This window comes from Pagrus pagrus (genome assembly GCF_965226575.1).
Source record: "Pagrus pagrus genome assembly, chromosome: 16".
In the NCBI taxonomy this organism is placed as follows: domain Eukaryota; kingdom Metazoa; phylum Chordata; class Actinopteri; order Spariformes; family Sparidae; genus Pagrus; species Pagrus pagrus.
This window is the reverse complement of record NC_140200.1, coordinates 26,218,705-26,240,213: the sequence shown is the minus strand read 5'-3', so window position 1 is coordinate 26,240,213 and position 21,509 is coordinate 26,218,705. Positions and strand designations below refer to the sequence as shown.

Below are 21,509 nucleotides of genomic sequence, written 5' to 3'. Positions count from 1 at the left end.
TTTTTCAGGCTACTGCCCACATTACTGCACTGCATGTAAACACACTAATACACAAGTGTTCACGTCATCACAGCCACATGTGTACACCGTGTTGATGTTCTTGATGGATAAACTCGTCCTAACCTCCTTCTTCTTCCTCTCTTCTTCAGACCCGGGCAGTAAGATTGTGAAGCCCGCCGTAGACCAGGAGGAGGACGAGGGCTTGCAGTGGAGCTGCACCGCCTGCACCTTCCTCAACCATCCCGCCCTCAACCGCTGTGAACAGTGCGAGTTCCCACGGCACTTCTGAGCCAACGAGGCTGCGACGCGCCGCCCCCTCCTCTGCCCGCCCGTCTTCTACCAGACTAGAATATAACAAGGGCCCTCTCTGTTTCTGTGTTGTTGAATGAAAACTCAGACGGGTCGTAGTCACCGTGCACCACGCGGCCTTTTCCTGGATTTTTTTTTTTTTTTTTTTTTCTTTCCTCCTCTTTAAGGTTCGTAGATGCTGTCCACTGAAGGCTTGACTGGATAGTGTTTACAGCTTGTGTTTTTTCATAAAGGCTGGCAGAGTCGGATGATACCTCACCTTAAGAGACTCGGATGGCGTGGGGTCACCTCCCCCTTCTCTGCTCGACGGGTGACACTGGGGATACCTCGCTGCTCCCACTTACAGTATTACGAGTGTGGCCCTGCAGTGTGACGGCGCACATACACACACCTACACACACAAATACACACACAACACAGGTGCCAATGTGCCTTTTGCTGATTGAATTTTTTTGTTTTTCTTCTTCTGTGGTGGCATGAGCGGGGATTGGGAACTGTGTTCAGCCACTCCATCTGAAGGGAAAACTAACAGACTAATCGTGGACTTTAAAGTTTGTTTGCTGTTTCTAGAGGATGTCAAAGGGGGAAGTGGCAGTGTTGCTGCCACTCAAACGTGCCTCTTGTCCTCCCCCTTCAGTTTCCCCTTTCTGTCTCTCAGACACAAGTTAATGAAAAAAGAAATTAAGTTGCATGCTTTGTGTACAGTACACGGAGGCAGAAAGTCCCCTTGAGCTTTTTACTGTACATAATTTTAGAATGTGCCTTAAAAGCCTTCTTCCTCACACTATGAATCACTTGTATTTCCTGTAAGTATAGCTTTATAGACTTTATTAACTTTTTTGTCTTGTTGTTTGTTGTTTGTTGTTTCCCTCTTTCAAACAAATAAGCACCATGCTCCCTTTTTTTAAGCTTTTTACTTGATTTCTGTGAGAGTTGAAGCCTTGCAGAAGGAGAGGAGCAGAGCAGTAAAAACCCTTGCAGTCATCATGAAGCTACATCTGCCCGGTCCGTTCATCGCTTGTGTAATTGCTGAGTTTCCTGTGTACGATCTGCAGATGCAGCAAAGTGGAAGGCGATGGAGGAGTCTTTTTTGTTTGTGTTTTTCTTCCAGGACACCAAATATGTGGGGACTGTTGGGGGAGGGAAGGGGTCAAAAAGCAAAATTACAAACTGCCATCTTATCTGACAACTGGAATGTAGGTTTAATGTTTGGGGACGACTACACCTCAGTGCAAAGAGACACTCGTTTTCCAGTACAATCAGGAAGTTACTGCAGATCAAAGTGCTCCTGGAACAGCTGATTGGCTTCAACGTTTCCGTGTTGATGTGCACCTGAATTGGGTTTTTGTGAGGTATCAAAGTGAATATGTATCTGTTTCTATGATGTAGAAATACTGTCATGGGTCCCGTGCCTTCTATACAGCAGGTCACAGTTGTTACATCTTGGAAGCAGATGAGGTAAAAACTGTTTTTATCAAAATGCAAGCACAACATGACTGTCCACTTTGTATACTCTTATTTTTTATTTGGCTCATTTCATCCTCCTAAGCTTTTATTGATGAGGGTGTTTCTAAAGTTTACTTATTGTCATTAACTTACCTTAACTCTGGAGTAGTTACTTTGTTTTGTTATTTTCCACATTTGTGAAATTTTGCTTTGCATCAGTGCCTTTAGAACTATTGAATTTGTATTGATAATCTATTCTGTCACACCCAAGTGCCATTTTTTAAACCTAAATTTTAGTATTGTTTAAACCCATTTAAAAGTAGAAGATGAATTATTGTCTCTTAAGCACTTAACGCCATACTTTTTTCTTCTTCCAACCCAAAGAAACCAGTTTTCAGCTTTACCTGCACCTTGGTGTGAAGAGGCAGTTTATTCATGTTTTATTAAATGGAAAAAGATAATTTGGATTTCTAAAGTGTTTTTTTGATTTTAGCTGGGAAAACTGTCTTTGTAACAGATAAGTTATTTGTAAAAATAATAAAAAAAATCTATTCTGAATGTTTTGGTTTGTCTTTGTGTTACTTTGATGCAACAATCAATGTTTGTTGACGTTGCAATCCACCAGGGGGCAGAAGAGACCAATGTAGGCTGCAGTAGAGGCAGGTATAGAGTGACCACCAGTGGTGGAAAGTAACTTGAGTACGTTTACTCAAGTATTGTTTACATACAGTTTTGAGGTAATTGTACTTCACCTTAGCATTTCTATTATCTATGTACTTCTGTCGCAATGAAACTATAATTCAGTGGCATGTTTTGTTTTTACTCCACTATATTTATGTGATATAGTGGATAATCTGTATAGGCCTCCGATAGTTATGGATCTTAACCAAGTCAGCTTGTTCACACAAACACTTTGCTACATCAGAGGAACTGGTTTTATCAGCTGCAGTGCTTGACATTGGGCATCCTGACTCACTGGGACAATTGTGCCTTTTCTATTATGATCAGTCAATATATGGTTTTGAAAAATGCTTCTAACTTGAATTTGTCTTCATACTGTCAGAGGTTTTGCCTTTAAAGCTGCTGGAAGACACTTGCATCCTCAGACGATGGCAAAACCTTGAACATTCTTAGTTTGTTTGATTTTTTCTTTTTGTGTGTGTGTGGATTCATTTGTAGCTGATAACAGTGTGATGGAGGACAACATGCATCAGAGTGTCCTGCTGAAACAGCACTGAAGCAGTGATCCTACCACTGATTTAAAGTAGACACTGATCGGCAGACTAGAAGCTAGTTGTGACTTATGTTTGCTAATGTTAGCATCATTATAAAGCATTTTGTAATGGCATAAGGCCAATACTTCATAATCTCACTTATAATTTTTCCTAAGGATCAGTGAAACTAATCAATAAATTATCATGGTTTGTAATACATAATTATAATTTTAAACATGTTATAATTCTTAAATGAAGTTAAAATGGATCTGTCCTATTTTACACAACCTTGTTGCACGATGTACTGTTCATAATGCATTATACACATGGATGGAATAATGAGTTTTGATTATTGTTTGAAAGCATTATGAAAATTAGTGCTTGACTTATTTGGTGCTATACAGGCTTTAAAACGCATCATTAGTATGTTAATGATGCGTTATAATGTATTATTATATATATATATATATATATATATACTCATAGTTTCAAGTTCATATAGTCATATGCACAGGGTCTCACTTTAAAGGACAAATCTGATGTCCTTTAAAGTGCTCAGCTCCCATCCTATTGAAAAAACTAACTTCCCACAATTTCTGTGAGAAACTTTCTTTTTTTGAGAGAGCTATTCAAGTTAAAGGTGTGCTTCATTTGGTCACTTGCCATAACTTCCAGGGAAACACTAGATGATGATTAAACTTCAAACAGGACCTCGTCCATGAACTGACAAAGTCACAAAGGTAGATTTTCATCAGCAGCGGTGGTTGTTTAACAGTGAAACTCCCATGATCCCACACTTCTCATATCTTTTTATTCAGAGATCCCTGGTGGCAGAAATTACAAACCGCAGCCCACTGTAGTTTTAAGTAAATGGTCCACTTTTGGGGGCAATTGGTGTTTGTGATGTGCTTTGATCCACACGAGCAGTGTGGGTCCAGAGAGATAAAAAAATATATATCTCTCATGCAAGTCCCCCCACTTTATGGCTATGTTGCTTAAAATGGCTGAACTGCTCCTTTACATTTTCCAGTAAAAATCACTGACACAGTGCTGCTCCACTGGCTCAAAGCCTTCAGCATGTTGCAGCAGGTTTTGGCCTTCATAGCTGATGGAAACCCCCGCGGTGTTTCAGCCAGCAGAGAGCAGCAGCAGCTCTGAATTACTCAAGTACTGTGCTTACTGTAAATACAATATTGAGGTACTTGGATTGAAGTACTTTATACTTCCACTCCACTACATTTATCTTATAACTTAAGTTCCTAGTAACTTAGTGGATGACATGCTGTGTCAGAGCCATAGATGGAACATGTTTTAATTAATTTATTTTATCTAATTTATTCATCTGATTTAAATTTAAAAAAATGGACTCCTTTCCATTGAACAGAAAATTGTTCAAAATTGGATCTAATGATTAGCCGATATCAGTCGACCCATGCCACAGTGTACAGACATGTAAACATGCTGTATGTGTAATTTACTTTAGCTTGTTTTTATTATTCTTAAGTACATTCATTGGCAGATACTTCAGTACAAGATGTGTTTATATGTTATATATGGCAGACAGATACCCAGAGTGATTGAAGTGCTTTTATTTCACAGGCGAGGTGAAAACACAAGCCTCTAAAATTCATATCAAAAACAGCTCAGTGACGTTCTTTACAGAAGTACAGACTAGTGTAATAGAGTTCCTCACTTTGAGGCAACATGAGAAAACAACACATGCTTTAATAAAACATTTGTCAGTGCTACAATAAGTAGCATGTCTGGAGCGTAGTGCATTGCACTTTTATATTAGACATAACATTCAGTCTGCTACATTTTCAAGACTTCTCAGATTGAGTTTAATGCTTAAAAAACAGGGTAAGTTTGGCATATGTTCAGACCAGAGCGACAGTCTGAGTCTTAATAAGTTCACAGTCATTTTAAGAAAAGTAGAAATGTTCTCTTGGTTTCACTTTGCTTTGAGATGAGAACTCCAATGTGGGCTCAGTTTGAGTCTTTCTAATCTAGAAGGAGATGTGGCTGGTCCTGCTGCTCTGGATGAGAGAGATCAGTTTGGACATGTCTGACACATGTGGGTAAGCATTCATCACCTGCTCCACTGCGCTCTGAGGGAACAAGGTGCTCAGCTGGCTCCTCAGGCCCTTCCTCTGCTCACTGGACGGGCTCTTAGCCCGGCCGCTCAGCCTGCCGTCAGCCTGTACCCACGGGTCCCTTGGTAGGCTTTGGCTCTGTCTGTTGGAGGGCTGTCTGTAGTACTGCTTCTCTGAATGGTGGCCAGGATGCTCCCCGTTATGTGGAGGCAGAGCTGGGCAGGAGCCCCATCCTGGGTGGTGTTGGTGAGAGGACACCCTGGTCTGCTGCTGACTGCACCTGCACTGGCTGCACACGCGGCCCTCACTGGACACTGAACTGTTCTGATGAGGGTAATAACCTCCTCCGCCCCCGCACGGCCTCTGGGTGCTCCCACCAAATGACCCGGGGATGGAGAAGCCGTCGTGGCTCAGGCTGTAGCTGGCCAGCCCGCTGCTGTAGCTGTGGGGAGGCCGCTCCATGCTGTAGGGCAGATCCTGGATGTAGAGCCTGGACATGGAGCTCTCCATGGAGCTGAAGGCCTCATCTACCTCCAGGCTCGGGCAGTGGTGGAGGCTCGTGTTCGGATGGCTTCTCGGGCTGCTGGAGTCTCTGTGATAGGTGAAGTGCTCGCTGGGTGAAGCCCTGTGGGCCTGATCCTCTGTGCTGAGAGGTGGAGGGGTGGAGGAAGTGTATGTGTGCTCCGGCTGGTACGCAGCAGAGAGGCAGTGTGTGTCCTGCAGGCTCGGTTTGGGCGAGAAGTTCCTGGCTCTGTCCCTCAGTTCATCAGCCACAGAGAGCTGTGATTGGTTGGCCCGCTCTGGGTGGTAGAACTTGCACTTGACTCCATAAGTACACTTCTTTCCTGAAAGAAAGAATGAAGAGGTTATTTATGAGCTCCACAGCTGTGAACCAAGAACCTGTCAGCACAGGATGTATGTGTCTGAGTGGGTGTCAGGCCTCTCTTCCTGTCTGCACCACTGTAAACACACTTGGCTTCACAAACAATCAGCTGTAACCTGTGTGGCCTTCAGTACACAGGCAGAAACTATTATCGCAGAACTCTTTGAAGGGATCCGAGTCCCAGTCGTGCTGTTTTGCCTCAGCTCCCACTGGGTGTCACTGAGGCTGAAGGGCAGGCGAGTGAATCACTGCTCAGCTAATTTCTACATGACACATGGGCGGCCTTACAAGTCTCATGTGTTTCAGTCACAGAGGAGGAAGTCAGTCAAGACAAAAACAACACCCACTGCTGGCTTTACTTCTGTCTGAGAGGATCCCCATTGATTTTCATTAAATGAAGGATGCATTTTAACACAGCTTCAATAGTTCTAGAGAATGCTCATTCATACATTTTACATTTAAAAAGATTATGTTGTATTGACGAATGAATGAAGGCAGATGGAAAATAATGCAAGAACAGATTTCACACAGCTGCTACATTTTAAGTTGACTCAAATTCTGGTAATGAGGAATCTAACTTCCTCTGTCTGTAGCAAAAACATCTTGATCTGAACCTGCCCAAAGGTTAAACCTTAATGGCTGGGCTGAGTCCAGGACACTTCATGTTGGCCCACCAGCTTTTTTTAATGGTGGCAATGTAATTCTTGGGGAAACTTCAACCATCAAAGTAAGACGGGCTCAGAACCAGCTATTATATTGCTCTCTTAAAAGCCACCAGACCCAACAACCATGTTTAAAAATACTGGAATTTATAGTATTGTTGCTGTCGACCGGTTTGATTGGGACTTGAGACTGTGTTTTAATGACACTATCTAACAGCTGGTGTGGACTGACACAGTTGGCTGAGTGTTGAGGTCGAGGCTACACATAAACTTCTGGGTGTACGTGTAATGCATGTGTCATGTTGATGGAATGACTTGGTTTAAATCCTGGTGGGAGGGTTTAGCTTTATATTGCTGCCTTGGCCAGTTGTAAGTGTTACAATCACAGCCACAGTGAACTTTATAGACATGTCAGCAGCTACAGCTACAGCTTTAGCCACAGCTGGAGCAATGACCACGCCATTGTCTCAGCCACAGCCTCAGCCTCAGCCTCAGCCTCAGCCACAGCCTCAGCCACAGCATGGCTGCAGATACAGTTGTGGTCATAGCCAGTGGCTGTGGCTTCAGCCAGAGCTCAGCTTTCCTTCTTCATGTAGCGCTGGTGTCAGAACAGCTTTTACTTTCCTTTTCTATAATCTGCAACTTGGACTGGGACCGCAGCTCTGCAAACACGGGTGCAAGAAATGGACATCTGCTTGATCTAATGCTTGATTTCATTTGTGATTCACATCAATGACACTGTGTATGCTCGTCTATAAATGTTTTCTTTGTGTATTCATCCTTTAATTAATAAATCTGTCCCCTGGTGATTAAACATGATCACTGTTCAGAGATGTTTCTATGATCAACACAGACATAACTCACAAACTTCATATTCCTTAAACCGGTTCTTATTGTACTGTGTGTGTTGTGTGTTTGCAGTTTTAATCCCCCAGGAGAGAACAAGGAAGTGGAACCCGAGCACTTCTGTGTGCTCCCAGGTGGAACAGGGTCATAAACCTACCATAAGGACAGTGCTGCTGCTTGTTGTCTGAGCTCCACGGCTTCTTCCGCAGGAAATCATCGATGGTGGGACCATTTCTGCCCAGAGGATCGTCCGGAGGCATGAACCTGCAGCAGCACAGAGACACAGTTGGATCAGATGACGGTAGTTGATCGAGTGGTGTATGAATTACTGTAAGTCGCTTTGGACATAAAGCGTCTGCTAAATGCCCTAAAATGTAAAATGAGTGGTGTGAGGTTGCCTCTAACCAGGGTGCAGAAGGGGCACGCGCCCCTGCATGCTGTCTGGGTGAGGTGACCTGATGCTGCCATCAGTCTTACTTGTCATTAGCGAATGTGTACATCAGCAGCCTCTCCTCTATGAACTTCTTCCACTGGGGGTTCTCCATCTGCAGGTCACGGTAGTTGTCGTTGGACACAATGATGCCGTCGGAGTCGAAGGCCAGCTTGACGATGTAGCGGTCATCATAGCACACCACCCTCTTACCGTTCACGCAGCGGGACGGCGTGTACACCAGGATCTTATTCCTCTCCAGCTCATGGAGAATATGTTGATCTACGAAACAATGAGAATAGTGTTTATGATGAGGCTTAATTTACTATCAGCCAGTGTCAAATCAAAAGGTCCTTGTTTGGTTTAACCTGAGTATCTATAGCCTTGGTTGAAGTATGTTCAGGGTGCATTGTAATTGCAACAGTAATTGTAACAGCCAACATTACATTACAGCTGTGGAGAACACGACTGTGTGTAAACAGTTGTGGTGCTGGTTGAAGGGTGACCATGCATAACTGACAGGTGTACCAGAGAACACGTCCCTGCTGATAAGCAGATGTTAACTGAGACACACGTGACCTGCACACTGCAGTCCACATGAGTTTTTATCATTGTCTTAATATCCTTGTTTTGACAGTGTGCTTTACAGCATGATCATAAAAGGAGGAGCTACACTTGGCACTGACGGTGCTTCCTTGTAAAGTGCTGATGATGTTTTCAGTAAAAAGGCTTTCTTTAGCCGACCTGATCTGACATGAACAAAGTACTGGATTTCAGTTTTGGTGGTGACACTTTCTCATTGTTTCCAGACAGTTTCCTTGTTTTTCACAGTGAAACAAGGTGAAATCCTTTAAATGGACTCTATCTGTGGCAGTTATCAGTGACGTGTGACCAGTGTCACCCAACATGCTAGAACAGTTATTGAGAACGTAGTTTGTCTTATTTCCCTGATTTCAGTAACTGTTTTGGTGATCAATTTCCAGCTCATGTCAGCGCTGTCTCAACATGCTGAACCAAACACCCACAGTGCTGTGGCTTCTACTGTTTCTTCACTTTTTATTTTTTTTTAATGAAACTGCTTGTTTTGCTGCTGTGAGTGTAAAGTGAGTCATTTCCTGTAAAGGAGACTTTCTTCTGCAGAAAGACAGACTTGTTTATGGGTGTTTCAGTTTGTGTAAAAGCTCACAGGAGAGGTTGAATTGACGTTACTTTAATTTACAATTAACTGACATATTTTCTCATATTAAAATGAAATATTGGGACATTCTGAGTACAGCTTATTCCAGATCATCGTTACAATTATTTCTTCCTTCAAATACATCTTAATATACCATATTTGCCTGTCTGCATGATGTATGTTAAAGGCTTCTGACTCTAACTTCAGAAGTCACCTCATCACATTCAGAACTGAAGCTAGAAGCATTTATGACGAAGTCACTTATTTTGGTGTTGGTTAGTCAACAGCTGATGCTTAAATTCTCACAGCCACATTAAATCAATGGTCTGTAGACCGCCTGAAGACGTGTCATAAGGCAATACGACATCACAGTTGGGTGCTGTTGGGCTTGTGACAAACCTCAACGGAAAACAAATATGCACACACACCCTGATTAAACTAAAAAGTATAACACAGGAATTGTCACATTTGGTGGCATTTTCCTTTAACTGAACTCAGACTATGTGAGAATGAGAATGCCTCCTCAGCTCAGTCAGGTGATCCTACCTGTAATGGGAGCCTCTGGTCGCGGCTGCTCCTTCCTCCACAGGGGAATGAACACGGTGATGTCCCTCATCCCTTTGTCCCAGAACCAGTTCACTGCCAGCTGGATGCCCTGGCACGAAAACACCTTCTTGTCGCCATGGCTACAAAGACACAGAGGCCAGAGTCAACAAAAAACGACTTCTTCTTTTGTGTTTTTGTGCATGTTATGCACACACACACACACATCTCCTCTACCTTTTTCAGGAAGTAGATGGTGTCACAAGGATCAGAGTTCTCTGAAACATTGCTAAAGAAAATTGCAAAAGCACTGAGATGAGTAACTGGACGCAGACTGTTCACGTGCACGTGGTCTGAATAATTGTTTCACTGTCAGTTATTGTGAATTACAAAATAAGTGAAGATTTCTCACACAAAAAGAAAAACGTGATGTTTGGCAGTATCTGTCGGTGTCCTTGTTGATGTCAAAGTTAAACTGATCATAACTTGACCTCATCAAGGCTTTTTACAAAGTCACATGCTGGGGGAAGACTTACAAATGATATTTTGTGTAGTAGCGGCGCTACACATTTCCCTTCATGTGACAAGATCATGAGTAAAAATAATTATCAGCATCTGTAAAGGAATAACAGCTTATGTCAGTCATGACGTCTATGGACTGTGTTGTAGAGATATCTACTGAAGTTAGCATGCTAATCAGTTAGCCCCGTCTGGTCCCAGTCCAAAGCTCCTGTGCTCGCGGTGTGAACACCAGCACTACCTTTGCTCTGAGCTCTCAGTCCGAGCTGCTAGCTACATTGCTAACTGTGCTAACTAGCAAACAGCAAGTCTATTTAGCAGCAGTTAGCAGTTACTCCAGAGATATCCTGCCGTCTTTCTGGTTTGGGTATGAATTCAACATACTATTACTACATAACAATTCTTGCATATTGCACCATAGAACCTGAAGCACCTTGATGAGAGTCATGGACAAGTATTTGAGTTCATGAATAAATGAGCAAGGGTAACGAGGAGCGAGGGGAACCTGGACATCTTTCCTTAGAATCACTGACATGTATAAGTCTGAGCTGCCAACAGTTCTGTACAAGTTCCCCTGACAAACATCTGTTGTCTGAAATCCAACCCTGCTGGAACACTCACATTACCGGGCTGTACTCAGGAGCTACTGAACAAGTAAACTGGATCGTTTTGCCTGGAGGAGAATATAAAAACTGTGTGTGTGTGTGTGTGTGTGTGTGTGTGTGTGTGTGTGTGTATGGGGGTTTCCCTTGTTTCCATCAGCAGGAAGTAGTGAGACACTTTGCATACAACAGGTACCAAAGACAAGGCTTGGCATGAGATGAATTCATCTACCTATCTGCCCTGCATATTTTTATGGCACTGTGTTATAAAATGTGTTTTGAATGATGTTTCCTTGATGCCTGTCACTTCCTCAAATGTGTCCAATCCTATCAGAGAGTTACAGACTGAGTGTGTTCACGGGAGTTCATTTGTAGATGTGTTGCATACTTCAACACTTGAATGGGTCCTTGAGTTAAACAACACAAGTGGCTGATGAAAGAGACACATGAGGAGCAGTGAGAGAACGGAATGAGCCGTCACAGAAAACCGACTGTACTGCATTCAGGAAGATATCAAGACTTTTAGTTTTAGCAGAGCAAAAGTAAAATAGTCATTCTGAGGCATGCTCATACAATATGTTATTATATTGATGGCTCGTTTAAAGCAGCAATAATATTTTTTTCTCCACCTTATAGAGTTGTTAAGGCTAGCACGTTAGCAAGTGGTTGCCTATTTACACATTCAGCAGACACAGAGCAACATTAGCATTCATTCGGGGTCCTGACATTAGTTGTGGTTTGGTCGTGGGGAAATCAGCTTCTTCAGCTGCTAAATGTGCCACTCCACTCCACAGCTAGTGGCTAACTGTGTCTGTTGTTAGGTGCTGAGCATGGATGTATTTTAAGATCCCAATGCCGGATCCAAAGATGGGGCCCATTCAGTCCACATATGCCAGCAAAGCTTTTGTCTTCCGGGTTTAAGTGGCCTATAACCTGTAAGTTTCTCCTGCTGGCCCTGCCCACCAGTTCCCGCTCTGCCCATAGACTTTGTGATGATTTGATCTTTTCTTGGCATGAGGAAAGTTTTACAAATACAAAACTGCCATGGATCAAAAATTCATGATAGAAAGAGTCATAATTGACCTTGTTTGCAGTTCGAGGTGTCCAACTGACACTTTTTTTTTGTTTTAATGGTGCTGGTCATGAGAAGCAACTGTACGTTTGAAAACAACAACAGTGGCTCATCAGGAGGTCAGAGTAGATGCTACTATAGCATCAGTTATATCAGATCTGGAGAGTATATTTCAGAGAGCATAGAATGCACACAGTGGTAAGTTACGTTTTCACGCTTCTACCGACTGGCTTTGGTAATCGGATTGGTTTAAGTTAGCCAGACGCTGCTAAGTGGAGGAACTGTATCCAGGTGTTATCACGAGGTAGTGTAGAGTGGGTTTATCAGTGCCTTTCAATGAACAGCAGACAGACTAAACCAGACACTAAAGTTGCCGACTATACAACTAAAACAGTTAGTAAAACACAGTGTGAAGCCGAGGGGATGAGTGCTTATCATCACAACCAGTGACACCTTTCACATTACACAGTGCTCCATATCGTATGCTTTAAATCAATGTTTTACATGTAAACACTGAAAACTGCAGGTCAAAGTCTGAGGACATTACTGAAGTGAGATTGTCTGAGTTATCTTGGTTTGATCTCAGAGAACCTGCGTTACGTACCGGGGGTGGCTAGCTTTAAGGACGTGGTGCATACCGAGCAGGGAGGGTCTGACAGAGGAAATATTTGGAAGTGTTTATGAAGCTTGAGTCATACTGGGAACTAAAAAGTCAGTCAACTTCTGCTGCTTCGAATCTGACCATTTTTTGGTCAAAGTCTCCCTGCTTGATGAAAGTGCAACATACTAAATCACTTTAGTGCCCTTTGAATAAACTGACGAGGGCAAAAATATGAGTGGACATGGGGATTTTCTACATTTTGAAAGGTGACAACTTGTCGGTCAGTGTCACATGCAGGTATTCAGAGCACATACAGAGAAACAGAAAGAAGAGCCTGATGAGTCTCTGAGATTTCACGCCTGAGGCCAGTCACCTCTCCTGGGAGTAAAGGTGTGACAGTAAATACTGTAGCCTTCTTCCTCTTTAGCCTCATGTGCTTACAGGAATATGTGTTGTGCAAACACCTTTGTTTTATTTTCCATAGAGTTCATATCATGCCCTCAATCTAATTGCCATGTTATTTGTATGAGTTCATTTTGACTCAGAACTTCCTTGTTACCCAATTTAAGTCATATAAAAATGGCAACCACAAGAACATGTGATGCAGGCATTTCACTTCTTTTTGTACACACAATGCAATCACATTAGAAAAGTGTGACAACGGTGGCAGCCCTGACCACTGTGCCCTGCAGGCATTGTGTAATCCTGAATGTAGTGGACAAAAGAGAAGGACACAGTCACACACTGTGTTTTCTACTTCCCACATCTTTAAAGAGGAAGTGTGGTGTGCTCAAATCTGTGAAGTGAAACAAGATTTGACACAAATAGAGATGCTGATATACAAACGGAAATTCATGTGCTGTACGGCGCTTGAGTACAACACTGAGGTATTTTACTGAGTACTTCCATTCTATGTTACTTTAAAAGTTTACTTTACTACATTCCAGAGGCATATATCTGACTGCAGTGACCTGAGGTATTTTAGTTACATGTCATTTCCCGTGTAATTCTGTGACATAAGTTTAATGTAAAGTGCCACATATGCACATTTTTCTATCATGACTATGACTCTTAAATAACTACATGTGCGATATAGACACAGAATAAGGACAATACTTTTACGTTTTATACTTGAGTAATAAACATCATGTTAAGGCTGAAGTTCTCCTTAACTTTACACGTAGTAAACACATAAAATATTAGAAGGTATAAGTTATTTAATGCATTTCCAAAGATTCAACATGATAGAAAAGCTGCTTTTAATATGACCCTTTACATTGAACTTTACATCTAATTCAAATACTTAGTCAACGTTTTAGGGAACCTATTTATTTAGAGTATACTTGCACTAAGCTACTAATGTGTTAAGGCACATTATCACAAATTATATAATAATACAACACTCTGATATCTACATGCTGCCCAACATATACTTTTACTTTTGATACTGTAACTTACTGATACCTTTATCCTTTAACTGAAGTAAAAATACTGAAGTCAAATATATGAATACTTGTCCCCCCCCCTGCAGCTGGATACAAACATACATGAGCTGAGATATAATACAAGTAGTGTAAATGATAAATATAGTGAGCCGACTCACCTCATGGCCACGTTGCTTCCATCTATAACCACTGGTCTGAAGCCAGCGGCTGGCTCTCTGTCTGCTCCAGGTCTGGGCTGACTGGGACTGGGGCTGGAGCCTCTGGGCACCAGCTTGGGACTGTCTGGGACACTTTTGTTGCTGTGAGTGCGAGTGTGGCACGTCTTTATCAGCTCCTCCAGGATGTCGTTGGTCTGGGCGTCGTGGCGGAGGCTCTCCAGCACCCTCAGGATGTCGTTGTGAGAGTACCCCAACTTGAGAAACCGCTCCACTTTGGCGTGCTGCTGGTGGTGGTCCATGCTGGAGTCTGTGTGTTTCCTCTCGTCTGTCTCCTCAGGACTGTGTGACTGGGGAATCCTCCTCGCCTCCTTATTGTGGTTCTTCAGCGTCTCCACAGCAACAGCCTGTGTTTCAGAACAGTTGACAGGTGTGAAAGGGGACGGAGGGAGTGTCAAACTCTGTCACTGTAAACACAGGAAGCTCAGAAGCACAGCTGTGGTCTCACAGGGGTTTTTCGGATAAATTGATTGTGGTTTGGTGCTCTCTGATAGAATCTGCTCTGCTTACCACAAACTCATGACTGCCAACGCAAGCACAAACACCGGCTGACGTCACACTGGTTAAGAAAGCCCCGGTCACACACTCACACACATTAAGAGAGGATGCTGAGGGTCTGCACTGATCCCTGATCTAATTTTACCTGCACTGTCATTGAGGTCAGTCACCAAAACAAACATGAATGGAACTGATGTGAATGTGAGTAGTAATGTGACAAGCTTCAGCCCATTCAGGACGTCTTTTATCGCTCTTTGTGGAAACCCCCTGAACTTCATGGTTAAAGAGAGATCACAGTGATGTATCTGAGGGTGAAGACTGTTGAATGACTCAAGCCCTTCCACTTTCCCTCCCACCCAGCAGAGCTATTCTGAGCACAAAACTTTAACTTTACTTCACACCAGAAACAATGAGCACACAGAACCACTGGCACCAGAGGAGGCATGTTGAGTTTAGAAAGAGCTCGTCATAATGACTTAACCTCCCTCCTTGTTTACAGACAAAACATATCTATCATGCTTTGACGCATTTCTCTTTGTACAGTCTTTTGATCGTTGTCATGCACGCATATCAATTAACCTCTACTGCAAGATATGTCAACCAAACATTTCAAGTATGAGGAAAAACCAAAGATGTGATGCAAACCGTGTCGCAGTTTCCTTGTTGTACAAAAACCAAAATAAATATCTCATCTAAAATGAGACGTCACAGACCGAACACCGGCACAGCTGAAGATGTTCTTATCTGACACATCTTCCCCTCTGCAAGGGGCTTGGCTTTGCACAAGCTTGCTACAACCTGCACCAAACCACATCCTCCTTTGCTGCTGACTTCAGTACAACTACAAGGCGCTCGCACTCATTTTCCCTGAAAATGAAGAGTGTAGGCTATGATTTTTTCTGCTTGATTGCCTCACATGTCCCAACTCCAACAACCTTTGCTCTCAGTAACACGGTACCACAGTAAGTAGACAATCTGACACCCTCTTGTCTCTGACAATCTGAAACATGTCAAGTCTGAACGAGGCAAAACTACAGGCTCCGTCTGAGAAATCACATTTAACACAAACAGCGGAGCTACACTTTCCCATGACTCTAGAAGTTGTCTTATTCTGTACTTACACATTCAGCAAGTGGTGGATCGGAGCATGAGTCTCTCCCGCTGTCTGTCTCTCTGTCTGTGTGAGCTGCTCTCAGTCAGTCAGTCACTCTGACGAGCAGACCGGTCTGTGGAGAGCTGCTCTTATTACTCATAAGAGGAAGTGACTGCCTGCTGCTGAGAAAGAAAGATCACTCTGACCAGCAAGGAAGAACGCTCTGTGAATTTGTGATCTCTACTTCCTCATATGGATTGAGAGTTGATGTGGGAGCCTGAAGGAATTATTTCCTCCTTCTCCCCTGTTTCTTGAGCTCTTCCTGGTGTGGTGGAATAATATGCTGACTGAATGTCTATGACAAAGCAGGGGAGAGCACCAGGAAGCTGCTCAGCTTGGACTGAGGCAACAGATGGTTGAGGTTTAATTAGTCATTCAAATACATTTCTCTTTATCTAATAATGTTTTTACAGCAAGTGGGTCTCAGGGTTTCCAACATTAAATACATGTGTTGAATTAATGGTTAAAGAATAGGTTTTGGGAAATATAGAGTCAGCTTGGTGGACTGCTACCACTCTGTGTGGAGTGGGTGGTACTAATCTTCTCATCTGACTCTGTGCCAGAAAGCAATTAAGTGAATTTCCCAAAATGGCGAACTATTCCTTTAAAGCATTTCTTGTTATTTTTGTAGAATGTCCCTTAAAGGTGCAATATGTGAGAACTGGCCACCTGTTGAACTCATATTCAATACAAGCTCAGTTAGCTGTGCAGCTAGTGGTCCTGAGCGGGAGCTGGAGGCCCAGAGGAAGTGCTGGTGTTTACACTGCTAGCACAGGATATCTGGACTGGGACGAGTCGGGCTTAGACGTCATTACGTCAAGACAGTTATCCTTCACAAACTGTTGATTATTGTAGTTAATGGTGAAAGTTTTCAAGTTCTTACATATTGTAACAGACTGACTGACTGTTGTTCATTGTTATGCCATAGTGTTACTGTGCTGAAGACTGTTATGTTCAGTTAAGGAAGGGACTCTGAGTTACCACTTTCCCTGAACGTCAGTGAAGATGTTAGATAACAGCCAGTGTGTAACATGAGAGGCCAGAAGCCTGTAAGTGACATCGTTACCTATGACACAGTGATTTACATAAGACAGCTCGGTGTGCTTTGCAGAGTTACAGAGGTTGGTTGTTATTTTTCTGGCTGTCAGTCTACGAGCGACAGAGTCTAAGCTAACTGCTAATGCGTGGTGTTATGATAAACCAAATACAGCCCCGTTTGTTGCGTTGGCCACGGCTGACAGTAGCCTGTAGAGCAATGAACTGCCAGAAACCTGAATAACGTCTAGTAACTTCATTAATACAAAGCTCTGACAAATCAAAGACAAAGATCAGCATCTGTGTTCTGGTGATGAGAAGACAAAGATCCTCATTGGCTGAAGTTTTTTTCTGCCTAAACAAACTAAATAAACAAACTCGCTTCATTTTCATGACTGAATAAACTGAATAAACAAACTGACCATAAAGGACGACACAGTTTATACAGTTTTACTTTGTTTATATGTGGCGGACCCTGCCACCTTTCTAGCTTCAAACAGTGTTCTGGGACCTTATTGTCCTCTGAGAACAGCTGGTTTATTCACTTATGGAAAAGATAAATATTTCTGAGTTTGTATTATTACCTCATTAATACTGTAAATATTAAAATTCTGAGTTTGAATTTCTTCTCCAAAACTACATAGTGCCCCTTTAAACTTTATTTTTTTGGCATGACACTGCTCACCATTTACATATTTTCAATATCAATGTAAGTTCCAAGCTCCAGATAGCCAATATGAAATATATCATATGATATGAACATGTCATATGACAAAAAGTGTCAACATTGATAGTGACGTTCACAAAACCACAAGGTGACATTTAATCCAAAGTGTCACATTTAAAAACAAAGTGTGAGCGTGATCTTGTTCTGTCTGCTGTCACATGAACAAAGACACTTGTTCAGTCGTCAAACATTTTGCTGCTGACTGAACAGAGCTTAAAGCTTTCACACAGGCCAGAGCTAAAAATAGCTCAACAGTTTCCACTGTACCAAAGTTTTTAAAGAAAAGGCATGTAAGTCAAGAGTAATGTTTACGAGGATGGATAATACTCTTAATAGTATGATTATTTTGATGATTTTATGTCATTGTCTTTTTTATTAAGGCTCATTTAAAACCAGAAATGTACACAATGGGACACAATTTACCTGAACTGCTCCTTATTCTGAGAAGCACTCTGGTCAAAGTGCACAGACTGTGCTCACACAGCCACTGTGGCTCCTCTGGCTGTTCCAGCAGGTTTCTCTTTGATATCTTTGCCCAGATGTGTACAAAGACAGAAACAGGGCGATGACAGCATGATGACGACAAACTGAATAAGACTCGGGACAGGAAAAGTTTCACTCACAATGAAACAGCATTTTGTGTTTCATTGGGCTATCAGCCTGTGTGTGTGTGTGTGTGTGTGTGAGTCACTTTGATCTGATGGGAGTGGAAAGGCAATTTGTGATGAAACTGTTGATTAGAATCTTGTATTGTACTTACACTCATGGTGAGTTGACAATTAAAGACAGGTTCAGTAAAGTGTTGATCAGGTAGGACAAGTGAACGTTTGACATGAAAGAACAGGGAAATCATGTGGTTTGCATCATGACATCGAAATCTAGCAGACCGCCTGAAGCCGCAGTGGTAAAAACAATAATTACTAGCATCGTGGTTTCAAAGACTGCAATATCATGTCCACCATATCTCAGCAACTATTAGATGGATTGCCATGAAACAGGTCAATCTCAGCATCTACTTGTTGAAATGGTACAAACATTCATGATCCTGATGTGTTTGCTAACTTTCCTATTAGCCTCAGCTGTACTTTGTTTTCAGTGCTGTAAATGTCCAATACATTCTGACAGGCCTGCATTCAGCTGAGTGCTGCAGGGATGAGCCCTGCAACCAGCATTTTTGTACTTCTGGTTCTCTTGTCTCAAGTCAACAGGGTTTTGGTTGCATGCCTGAGAGGACTGTGGTTCACACAAGCTTAAGAGATTTTCACATTTTGTTCTGCAATATAAAACTCAAACACACATACCTCACTCACGCCGTTTGAAGCTTTTACGTCTTTAAGAAGACGTTTGCTAACAAGCGGCTAACTGAGAGGCTAACTAAAGAGGCACCATGCAGTTTGGGGTAATACATTCTAATCAGAAGAGAAAGATCTTCATTGACGTTCTGCATTGAGACTATTTTTACTTTTGAAAATGTAGACACACTTCCTTTAGTAAAATTTCGAATGCTTTTACTTGTAACAGAATATTTTCAGTGGTGCTGTTTTGCATTTTTTACTTAATGAAGCTACAAGGGAGTTCATTATTTGTTGATTCTGACGGCCCATGTGGAGCCCCTCATGTCACAAAGACCCTGATCTGACTAGTACGAGCATTTGTCTTTAAAGCGAGTGAAAGCAAAGAAACATTTTTAATACTGTCCTTCTTTTTAAACAGCTGTTTGCAGGTTGCATAGTGATGTATCATTTTCTGGCTATGTAAAATGAATAACTGTAATAGAAAGATGTTGAAACTAAATCCCCTTTCACACATGAACTGTAACTCTGGATGTATTCAAAGTGTACCTGGAGGAGCTGTATGTGTGAACACAAACATTATTTGCCCCGGACTTTACCCTGCCAGCTCCCTCGTCCTAAGAATAGAGCAGACAATTGTCTGGACTGAATTCACAGTGAGCAAGTGTCGACAACATGTAATCAATCAGCTGTTACACATACTGAAACGTACAGCGGGACATGCAGGCGTTTTAACTGTTCATCATCAAAGTTCTGCAAAACATCTGCCCAGAATATTTCCCCGCTCGGTCTCTCGTGCTTCCATACGGCCCAGATCAAAAATGCTGCAGATTTCTTTCCACACTGGGATCTTTGTGCACATGACTGAGTGTAGCTGCTTGGTACTCTTCTGTGCTGGCCTGTATATTACTTTCCACTGTTTTGTTCATATTGCGGAGACATGTAGTTTTGATATCAACACAAAACAGCCACCGTTACAGAGTACAAAGTCTGTAGACTCTGAGGCACCACCCCTCGCCCAAACAATACAGAGTATTTCCTACATGTGTGAACATGTCTGACACAAACAATCTACTGTTGTGGGCTGCATGTGTGAACAAGCAAATATATCTTGATCTGATTCATATTGTCCGGAGTTCATATGTGAAAGGGGCTCAAGTAAACTTTGTTGAAGTGCTCTACCTCCAGACTACAGAGCAGCTTCTTCTCCTTCATTCATCCTCAGCACTCAGGCTTATTCAACCTGGATGAGTTGGATACAGTTACAGTTAGATCTGTTTGTTTATGTAGGTCATACAGAGGCATCAGTATTAAATTGAGAATGTTTTATAACCAGTTGAAAGTTCCTCGTGCAGTGAGTTATCTGACCACTGTAAATATCCCACAGTGGGCGGGTCAACAGGTCAGGTTAAGTGTCAAAAGTCTCCTTGATATTATTCTTGTGACTTAAAATGATGCAGTGTTTGTTGAAATAAAGAGTTGCTAAGGCACAAAAGTGGAACAGTAAGTTATTTGAAATGACATATGGTGCTTTTGGTTCCTTAAAACCATATCTGTGTTTGCCCTGTGTATGTACACTGTGTAAAATGAGGAAGAGATGCAGCAGATAATGGTGACAGACATTTTCTGTGTGCAGGTTGGACAGTGAGCGTAACTTTCTTCCTCGGTTTGTCTGGGCTTGTTCAGATGGGAGTCTGTGAACACCCTCAGCTGGGTGGATACTTCCAAGCCACACCTGATTTTTCACTGGAAAGACAAAGACGCTGGCAGAGTGAATGAGGGTGGTGGTGTGATTATAGTGGAAGTTCTGGAGAGAACGCACAGCTGTACAGGAACGCCTCATTCAGAATACAACTGCTTTTATGATATGTTCTATAAAAGAAGAAAAGAAGCTAGTGCTCAAATGTATTCAAGTAAAATACGGCACAACACTCACAAGAATACCTTAAAGGAAAGCAGGACTATGAAGTGAATCATCATTCACTGTGGGATGATATTAATATTCCTCAGAAGTACATTATTGCTTCATCAAAAGATCAGCGCCTGTCACCTGCCAGACAGAGGGTCATTGTTGTCTGTCCTTTCAGGTCACCTCCCAACTTGGCAAATTTTTCTCATATTAATAAATATTATTTTTAATAAGAAATTCAAAAAAATCCCCTCTTATCAAAGATGTGTTTTTCTTCTTGTTCCTCCAGTTGAATGTTTGAGCTTCACTGTGTAGAATGGTGTATGTGCAGTTTGACACCAGAAGGCTGTTTTCACTTTCATTGCTAACAGTGTACATTATCTCTGTGCTCAGTGAAAACCTGATATTAAGAGGCGGGGCTGCAAGCATGATTTGTGACATCACAAATAGTCTGGAAGCCAATCCTGGTCCAATTCAGTACACACAAGTGTGATGTGGAAACTTGAAGCCTCCAGGACACAAACACTGAGAATGGACTTTATAGTGAAGCAGGAGACATCAAGGAGATATCTGTCCAGCAGTATGTTCATATATCTGCAAAAACCAATAGAGCTGTTTGTGTGCCTTAATAGCCTGCGTGTGTGGAGGGGAACTTGATGACAGGATATATTCCATATATGGAGTCTGTTTACAATTCTGAAGCCTTCTATATGTATTTCTAAAATGTTCAGTGACCTGCCACTGATGAGGAAAAGACCCCAGCTTTAACTTTTTTGTCAAGCGAAGAAAACATCAATGGGATGATCCTAAATATTAGCTTATTAATAAACCACTGTAC

The 21,509-nt window shown here is 42.2% G+C and overlaps 2 protein-coding genes across 6 annotated transcripts in view; one reads left to right on the top strand and one right to left on the bottom strand.

Annotated features, from left to right (window-relative positions):
- tab2 (TGF-beta activated kinase 1 (MAP3K7) binding protein 2) overlaps window positions 1–2,313 on the top strand; it is a 44,604-nt gene extending 42,291 nt beyond the window's left edge. For all 5 annotated transcript variants that reach the window (XM_084378073.1, XM_084378072.1, XM_084378070.1 and 2 more), the window contains one exon: window positions 150–2,313. In XM_084378073.1, coding sequence (XP_084234199.1) covers window positions 150–289 — 140 coding nt within the window. In that variant the 3' untranslated portion in view covers window positions 290–2,313. The remainder of the gene's footprint in view (window positions 1–149) is intronic.
- A 2,241-nt stretch (window positions 2,314–4,554) lies between these two features.
- Window positions 4,555–15,751, bottom strand: LOC311271888 (putative ribonuclease ZC3H12D). The gene is made up of 6 exons (XM_084377834.1): window positions 15,677–15,751; window positions 14,001–14,404; window positions 9,607–9,746; window positions 7,931–8,165; window positions 7,611–7,717; window positions 4,555–5,907 (listed from the first exon to the last, which is right to left on the bottom strand). Exons 2-6 carry the CDS (start codon window positions 14,297–14,299, stop codon window positions 4,976–4,978), a joined length of 1,713 nt encoding a protein of 570 aa, XP_084233960.1. The 5' UTR covers window positions 14,300–14,404; window positions 15,677–15,751; the 3' UTR covers window positions 4,555–4,975.
- Between the last annotated feature and the right edge of the window lie 5,758 nt (window positions 15,752–21,509).